The 10,000-nt window shown below is 42.7% G+C and overlaps 1 protein-coding gene across 1 annotated transcript in view; it reads right to left on the minus strand.

The window, feature by feature from the left end:
* The window catches only part of ptprt (protein tyrosine phosphatase receptor type T), a 197,901-nt gene that overhangs the window by 106,096 nt on the left and 81,805 nt on the right, over positions 1-10,000 (minus strand). The window contains exons 9-10 of the mRNA XM_034533285.1: positions 3,094-3,209; positions 787-967 (exon numbers count right to left, since the gene is read on the minus strand). Of these exons, the coding sequence (XP_034389176.1) occupies positions 787-967; positions 3,094-3,209 (297 nt within the window). The remainder of the gene's footprint in view (positions 1-786; positions 968-3,093; positions 3,210-10,000) is intronic.

Here is a 10,000-nt window from a genome sequence, read left to right on the forward strand (position 1 = left end):
TGATGAATATGTCAGCAGCAGAGAGGGCGGGGATTGAACGTGTGATCAAACAGGAAGTGTCTCTAGATGCTGAGAGACCATTATAATAACTATTATTATATCATATGCAGACGACACAACTCTCTCCCTCTAAGGTCAGTTCACTGGTTATGAGCGATAAGGAGGGTTAAACATTGTGTCTCATTATTTATTAAAGCATAATTCATATAATATAGTTTACTCTCTGGCATCACATCTCATCTGCTCCTCCATTTCAGAAACTTCACAGTTTAATTATTTACATCGATATTTCTCAAATATTCCTGAACATTAACATGTTCTTCATCCTCCTAAATTAAAGGTTTATCGGAACCAGATTATGAAATTACTTTTCCTCCATTTCTTTTTTATTGTTGATATTGTGTTGTTTTTGTTGTTATTATATGTCATGTATTGTTAAAATACTTCTTCATCAATATTGTCATATCTTATTGATTTTGTGTTCTCTATAATATAAGTTTTTGTATGATATAGTGGAGGCTTCACATGAGCTTTCTGCCTCTTCCTCTTGTTATTTATTTGTTATGTTTGTGTATTTTTTGAATTGTGGAAATTAAGAAGCTTTATTTTCTCTAAATCTACCAAGATCTAATCTAAACCTCCTGTCAATCACACCATGTGGGCGGGACTAAGACGCCCTGTATTGAGTACATCTCTTTGCAGCCGCAGAGGTTCCAGGTGTCCCGTCAGCTGACCAGACATCTGGCTGCTGATTGGAGGATCCAGATCAGGAAGTTCTGGACTCACCGTCCTCCTCCGTCTGCTTGACGATCTCCTCGCTCTCCTTGCTGCCTTCGGCGTTGGCGAGAACCAGACGCAGCCTGACGGTGACGAAGGGCCTCAGGCCCCTCAGGGTGTAGTGGGAGGAGGTCTGGATCAGCTCCTCGGCTGCAAACTCCTGCTGGTTGAACACATACTGGTACTGCACCTGGAACACAGAGGACAACACCAGAGGTAAACATCTAAAAGACAACACAATGTTTACACCTTATGGAGGAGGTAAACATCTAAAAGACAACACAACGTTTACACCTTATGGAGGAGGTAAACATCTAAAAGACAACACAACGTTTACACCTTATGGAGGAGGTAAACATCTAAAAGACAACACAACGTTTACACCTTATGGAGGAGGTAAACATCTAAAAGACAACACAATGTTTACACCTTATGGAGGAGGTAAACATCTAAAAGACAACACAACGTTTACACCTTATGGAGGAGGTAAACATCTAAAAGACAACACAACGTTTACACCTTATGGAGGAGGTAAACATCTAAAAGACAACACAACGTTTACACCTTATGGAGGAGGTAAACATCTAAAAGACAACACAACGTTTACACCTTATGGAGGAGGTAAACATCTAAAAGACAACACAACGTTTACACCTTATGGAGGAGGTAAACATCTAAAAGACAACACAATGTTTACACCTTATGGAGGAGGTAAACATCTAAAAGACAACACAACGTTTACACCTTATGGAGGAGGTAAACATCTAAAAGACAACACAACGTTTACACCTTATGGAGGAGGTAAACATCTAAAAGACAACACAACGTTTACACCTTATGGAGGAGGTAAACATCTAAAAGACAACACAACGTTTACACCTTATGGAGGAGGTAAACATCTAAAAGACAACACAACGTTTACACCTTATGGAGGAGGTAAACATCTAAAAGACAACACAACGTTTACACCTTATGGAGGAGGTAAACATCTAAAAGACAACACAACGTTTACACCTTATGGAGGAGGTAAACATCTAAAAGACAACACAACGTTTACACCTTATGGAGGAGGTAAACATCTAAAAGACAACACAATGTTTACACCTTATGGAGGAGGTAAACATCTAAAAGACAACACAACGTTTACACCTTATGGAGGAGGTAAACATCTAAAAGACAACACAACGTTTACACCTTATGGAGGAGGTAAACATCTAAAAGACAACACAACGTTTACACCTTATGGAGGAGGTAAACATCTAAAAGACAACACAACGTTTACACCTTATGGAGGAGGTAAACATCTAAAAGACAACACAACGTTTACACCTTATGGAGGAGGTAAACATCTAAAAGACAACACAATGTTTACACCTTATGGAGGAGGTAAACATCTAAAAGACAACACAACGTTTACACCTTATGGAGGAGGTAAACATCTAAAAGACAACACAACGTTTACACCTTATGGAGGAGGTAAACATCTAAAAGACAACACAACGTTTACACCTTATGGAGGAGGTAAACATCTAAAAGACAACACAACGTTTACACCTTATGGAGGAGGTAAACATCTAAAAGACAACACAACGTTTACACCTTATGGAGGAGGTAAACATCTAAAAGACAACACAACGTTTACACCTTATGGAGGAGGTAAACATCTAAAAGACAACACAACGTTTACACCTTATGGAGGAGGTAAACATCTAAAAGACAACACAACGTTTACACCTTATGGAGGAGGTAAACATCTAAAAGACAACACAACGTTTACACCTTATGGAGGAGGTAAACATCTAAAAGACAACACAATGTTTACACCTTATGGAGGAGGTAAACATCTAAAAGACAACACAACGTTTACACCTTATGGAGGAGGTAAACATCTAAAAGACAACACAACGTTTACACCTTATGGAGGAGGTAAACATCTAAAAGACAACACAATGTTTACACCTTATGGAGGAGGTAAACATCTAAAAGACAACACAACGTTTACACCTTATGGAGGAGGTAAACATCTAAAAGACAACACAACGTTTACACCTTATGGAGGAGGTAAACTTCTAAAAGACAACAACACAACGTTTACACCTTATGGAGGAGGTAAACATCTAAAAGACAACAACACAACGTTTACACCTTATGGAGGAGGTAAACATCTAAAAGACAACACAACATGTACACCTTATGGAGGAAGTAAACATTTAAAAATCAACACAAAACAATGAGCACCAGCACGCCGAGGCCGCCGTCTTGAACCGTGAAGAAGAATTAAAGGCCGTGACCTTTGACCTGGGGTTGCATGCGTACCGTGAGGTTGTAGCTGTGGCAGCGAGTCACCGCGTAGCCGAACGTCTCCCACTGGACCGTCAGCTGGCGCGCCCGCACGTCCACCACGTCCACGCTCTGAGGGCCGTGGACCGGGTCTGGAGGACAGGAAGGTATTAATGCACGAGGATCTGTGGAGAACCTCTTCATGAGTATTAATATCTCTGTGGAGAACCTCTTCATGAGTATTAATATCTCTGTGGAGAACCTCTTCATGAGTATTAATATCTGTGTGGAGAACCTCTTCATGAGTATTAGTATCTGTGTGGAGAACCTCTTCATGAGTATTAATATCTGTGTGGAGAACCTCTTCATGAGTATTAGTATCTGTGTGGAGAACCTCTTCATGAGTATTAATATCTCTGTGGAGAACCTCTTCATGAGTATTAGTATCTGTGTGGAGAACCTCTTCACGAGTATTAGTATCTGTGTGGAGAACCTCTTCATGAGTATTAATATCTGTGTGGAGAACCTCTTCATGAGTATTAATATCTGTGTGGAGAACCTCTTCATGAGTATTAATATCTGTGTGGAGAACCTCTTCATGAGTATTAATATCTCTGTGGAGAACCTCTTCATGAGTATTAGTATCTGTGTGGAGAACCTCTTCATGAGTATTAGTATCTGTGTGGAGAACCTCTTCATGAGTATTAGTATCTGTGTGGAGAACCTCTTCATGAGTATTAATATCTGTGTGGAGAACCTCTTCATGAGTATTAATATCTCTGTGGAGAACCTCTTCATGAGTATTAATATCTGTGTGGAGAACCTCTTCATGAGTATTAATATCTCTGTGGAGAACCTCTTCACAAGTATTAATATCTGTGTGGAGAACCTATTCATGAGTATTAATATCTGTGTGGAGAACCTCTTCACAAGTATTAATATCTCTGTGGAGAACCTCTTCATGAGTATTAATATCTGTGTGGAGAACCTCTTCATGAGTATTAATATCTGTGTGGAGAACCTCTTCACAAGTATTAATATCTCTGTGGAGAACAGACTATATCTATTATTTCACTCACATTCTACAGGAGCAGTATTTTGATATTCATATGTTGTATTTATGAAACTCTGTCAGGTGTTCATGAAGGCTGGAAACCAACCAGTGAGGTTCATTACTGGGAAGTCTGTGTGACCAGTAGGCCACGCTGCATCATCACAAAGCAGACATTTACATCCATATATATCACACACACACACACACACACACACACACACACACAGACACAGACACAGACACAGACACAGACACACACACACACACACACACACACACACACACCATATGTCGAGCTCTGACTGAACACTAACCCGATCTCTTTTCGCCTAATTAGTTTCTCTCAGTGACCAAACATGTCACTGAGAGAGAAGATATGAAGAGATATCAAGAGATATCAAGAGATATCAAGAGAAGATACAAAGAGATATGAAGAGAAGATACTAAGAGATATCAAGAGATATCAAGAGAAGATACAAAGAGATATCAAGAAGATACAAAGAGATATCAAGAAGATACTAAGAGATATGAAGAGAAGATACTAAGAGATATCAAGAAGATACTCAGAGATATCAAGAAGATACTAAGAGATATCAAGAAGATACTAAGAGATATGAAGAGATATCAAGAGAAGATACAAAGAGATATCAAGAAGATACTAAGAGATATCAAGAAGATACTCAGAGATATCAAGAAGATACTAAGAGATATCAAGAAGATACTCAGAGATATCAAGAAGATACTAAGAGATATCAAGAAGATACTAAGAGATATGAAGAGATATCAAGAGAAGATACAAAGAGATATCAAGAAGATACTAAGAGATATCAAGAAGATACTAAGAGATATCAAGAAGATACTCAGAGATATGAAGAGAAGATACTAAGAGATATCAAGAGAAGATACTAAGAGATATCAAGAAGATACTAAGAGATATGAAGAGAAGATACTAAGAGATATCAAGAGAAGATACTAAGAGATATCAAGAAGATACTCAGAGATATCAAGAAGATACTAAGTGATATCAAGAAGATACTCAGAGATATCAAGAAGATACTAAGAGATATCAAGAGAAGATACTAAGAGATATCAAGAAGATACTCAGAGATATCAAGAAGATACTAAGAGATATCAAGAAGATACTAAGAGATATCAAGAAGATACTAAGAGATATCAAGAGAAGATACTAAGAGATATCAAGAAGATACTAAGAGATATCAAGAGAAGATACTAAGAGATATCAAGAGAAGATACTAAGAGATATCAAGAAGATACTAAGAGATATCAAGAAGATACTAAGAGATATCAAGAAGATACTAAGAGATATCAAGAAGATACTAAGAGATATCAAGAGAAGATACTAAGAGATATCAAGAAGATACTAAGAGATATCAAGAAGATACTAAGAGATATCAAGAAGATACTAAGAGATATCAAGAGAAGATACTAAGAGATATCAAGAAGATACTAAGAGATATCAAGAGAAGATACTAAGAGATATCAAGAAGATACTAAGAGATATCAAGAGAAGATACACCAGCTGAAACTACTTCAATGAACACAACAGCACCCTCATTAAGTGTGGAGGGAACAGACACACGGGAGTAAAGAGTGAACTCATTCTTCATGTTGGAACGCTCCCCTGATTTCCTCCTCAAGGTTTCTAAACTGATGAAACCTTCAGTGTTCTGTGGCCCTGACCGTACTCATGTTATAGGTCATGTATTACTCAGTGTGTCCATCAGGGACATCAAACATCTCTGGGAGAAACATCCTTTAACTAATCTTAAACGTTCCTATTTAACTCTCTTGGGCAATAAGTTAAAAGGTTAACATTTTCTATTTCAATTTGGAAAAGCCAAACTAATTGATGCCTCGTACAATAATCCATCCCATCATAGACTCCTATGAAACTGAACCCCGGTGAGGGTTATGATGAGATTGTTCAGACAAGCGGCTTACTGTAAATGTACGATCAGCTTAATGAGACATGATTAGACGACGCCGTGGATAAACCGGCTCAGGTCTTCAGATGGACCGGATGGTTCTTTGTGAGTTTGGGTCAGACGTCAGGCTCCCTGCGGTGCTTTAAGTCTGTTTGGAGACAAAGCCCACCAGTAATCTGCCCCGATGAGAAGTAAAGAGCCAGGAACGCTGGGGGGGGGAGGTGTATATGACACTCAGATCAGCGGGGTATCACCAGCAGAGGACCCTCAGGCCAGGGGGTGTATAAACAACATAGGACCCTCAGGTCAGGGGGGGTATAACCAACAGAGGACCCTCAGGCCAGGGGGGGTATAACCAACAGAGGACCCTCAGGCCAGGGGGGGTATAACCAACATAGGACCCTCAGGTCACGGGGGGTATAACCAACAGAGGACCCTCAGGTCAGGGGGGTTTAACCAACATAGGACCCTAAGGTCAGGGGGGGTATAACCAACATAGGACTCTCAGGTCATGGGGGGTATAACCAACATAGGACCCTAAGGTCAGGGGGGGTATAACCAACATAGGACCCTCAGGTCAGGGGGGTTTAACCAACATAGGATCCTAAGTTAAGGGGGGGGGGGTGTAACTAGCATAGGACTCTCAGGTCAGGGGGGTTTAACCAACAGAGGACCCTCAGGCCAGGGGGGGTATAACCAACAGAGGACCCTCAGGCCAGGGGGGGTATAACCAACATAGGACTCTCAGGTCATGGGGGGTATAACCAACATAGGACCCTAAGGTCAGGGGGGGTATAAACAACATAGGACCCTCAGGTCAGGGGGGGTATAACCAACAGAGGACCCTCAGGCCAGGGGGGGTATAACCAACAGAGGACCCTCAGGCCAGGGGGGGTATAACCAACATAGGACCCTCAGGTCACGGGGGGTATAACCAACAGAGGACCCTCAGGTCAGGGGGGGTATAACCAACAGAGGACCCTCAGGCCAGGGGGGGTATAACCAACATAGGACCCTCAGGTCACGGGGGGTATAACCAACAGAGGACCCTCAGGTCAGGGGGGGTATAACCAACATAGGACCCTCAGGTAATGGGGGGTATAACCAACATAGGACCCTAAGGTCAGGGGGGGTATAACCAACATAGGACCCTAAGGTCAGGGGGGGTATAACCAACATAGGACCCTCAGGTAATGGGGGGTATAACCAACATAGGATCCTAAGTTAGGGGGGGGGGGTGTAACTAGCATAGGACCCTCAGGTCAGGGGGGGTATAGCCAACAGAGGACCCTCAGGTCAGGGGGGGTATAACCAACATAGGACTCTCAGGTCATGGGGGGTATAACCAACATAGGACCCTAAGGTCAGGGGGGGTATAACCAACATAGGACCCTCAGGTCAGGGGGGTTTAACCAACATAGGATCCTAAGTTAAGGGGGGGGGGGGTGTAACTAGCATAGGACTCTCAGGTCAGGGGGGGTATAGCCAACAGAGGACCCTCAGGTCAGGGGGGGTATAACCAACATAGGACTCTCAGGTCATGGGGGGTATAACCAACATAGGACCCTAAGGTCAGGGGGGGTATAACCAACATAGGACCCTCAGGTCAGGGGGGGTATAACCAACATAGGATCCTAAGTTAGGGGGGGGGGGTGTAACTAGCATAGGACCCTCAGGTCAGGGGGGGTATAGCCAACAGAGGACCCTCAGGTCAGGGGGGGTATAACCAACATAGGACTCTCAGGTCATGGGGGGTATAACCAACATAGGACCCTAAGGTCAGGGGGGGTATAACCAACATAGGACCCTCAGGTCAGGGGGGGTATAACCAACATAGGACCCTCAGGTCAGGGGGGTTTAACCAACATATTCGTTTAGAGATTAAGTTTGAGTTAATACTGTGTTAATAATGACTATAAGTGTGTCTCGTATGAGGTGGTCTGATGGAGAGACCTGGAGCCACTGATGTGATTTCTATCATTTGAAGAGATTTGAGGTGATAGTTGGAGGTACATCTTGTTATAAACAGGTAAACAGGAGACATCTTTACTCTCCGCCGGTTCGGAGGAGCAAACATCCCATCAACATGCGCTCCAGTGGGAGAACCGATGTGAACCAACCTGTAATTATGATCGCTCAAGCAGATCAAGTGATGTGCCGATAATGAACCAACACTCTGTAATTCCTCAATTACAGAGACATAATCTCACCACTGAGCCGCAGAGAGACTGAATGGTTTCCCAAGAATAGTCATAAATCACTGCAAAGACTCCAACCATGTCAGCTGGATGAGATTATGGTCTGGAGAGGAACAAGAACAACACTCAGGAGCCAGCAGAAGCACACTTAATCTGTAAAGTATGATGGGAGATAATCTCTTACATAATCTGGCATGAGACCAGACGGAGCTCTTCTGAACAGATCGCTCATTTCTGTTTGGTAAAACACTGCTGGGGGGGGGGGGGGGGGGGGTGGGGGTAACGCTGTGTTAATTACAGCCGTTATTACTGTATGATCACACTGAGAGAAAACTGCAGATGGAACAGAGCTGGAGGTGGATGTGAGGAGAGAGAGAGAGTTATGAATCATAACTGTGTTTACATGGCTGGGTCGGGGATGATGTCTCTCAGGCTGCCCTTGGTCCTGACAAATACCACTTCATCCGTGAGATTTATTCTATCTTTCCTTCCATCCACAATTCACAATCCTCCAGCCTCCTCCATCCCCCTTTCCTCATCCCCCTTTCCTCCTTCCACCTTTCACCCATCCCCCTTTCCTCCTTCCACCTTTCCTCATCCACCTTTCCTCGTCCACCTTTCCTCGTCCCCCTTTCCTCCTTCCACCTTTCCTCCTTCCACATTTCCTCATCCACCTTTCCTCCTTCCCCCTTTCCTCATCCACCTTTCCTCCTTCCCCCTTTCCTCCTTCCACCTTTCCTCCTTCCCCCTTTCCTCATCCACCTTTCCTCCTTCCCCCTTTCCTCCTTCCACCTTTCCTCATCCACCTTTCCTCGTCCACCTTTCCTCGTCCACCTTTCCTCGTCCCCCTTTCCTCCTTCCACCTTTCCTCCTTCCACCTTTCCTCCTTCCACCTTTCCTCGTCCACCTTTCCTCGTCCCCCTTTCCTCCTTCCACCTTTCCTCCTTCCACCTTTCCTCCTTCCACCTTTCCTCCTTCCACCTTTCCTCATCCACCTTTCCTCATCCACCTTTCCTCCTTCCCCCTTTCCTCCTTCCTCCTTCCCCCTTTCCTCATCCACCTTTCCTCCTTCCTCCTTCCCCCTTTCCTCATCCACCTTTCCTCCTTCCCCCTTTCCTCCTTCCACCTTTCACCCTTCCCCCTTTCCTCCTTCCACCTTTCCTCCACCCAACCTCTTCTGTGCCTCCATCCTCGGGCTCTTTAACCTAAAAAGTAGCTCAGTAGAGGTGGGTTGAAGTGTGAGTCTAGTGGTGACCCAACATGTATATCACTGTAGTGTTATATCACTATATTGATAGATGGTGATTGATAGATGTGATTGATAGATGTGATTGATAGATGGTGATTGATATATGTGATTGATAGATGTGATTGATAGATGGTGATTGATAGATGGTGATTGATAGATGGTGATTGATAGATGTGATTGATAGATGTGATTGATAGATGTGATTGATAGATGGTGATTGATAGATGGTGATTGATAGATGGTGATTGATAGATGTGATTGATAGATGTGATTGATAGATGTGATTGATAGATGTGATTGATAGATGGTGATTGATAGATGTGATTGATATATGTGATTGATAGATGTGATTGATAGATGTGATTGATAGATGTGATTGATAGATGTGATTGATAGATGTGATTGATAGATGTGATTGATATATGTGATTGATAGATGTGATTGATAGATGGTGATTGATATATGTGATTGATAGATGGTGATTGATAGATGTGAT

This window comes from Cyclopterus lumpus, chromosome 5 (assembly GCF_009769545.1).
Source record: "Cyclopterus lumpus isolate fCycLum1 chromosome 5, fCycLum1.pri, whole genome shotgun sequence".
Lineage (NCBI taxonomy): Eukaryota > Metazoa > Chordata > Actinopteri > Perciformes > Cyclopteridae > Cyclopterus > Cyclopterus lumpus.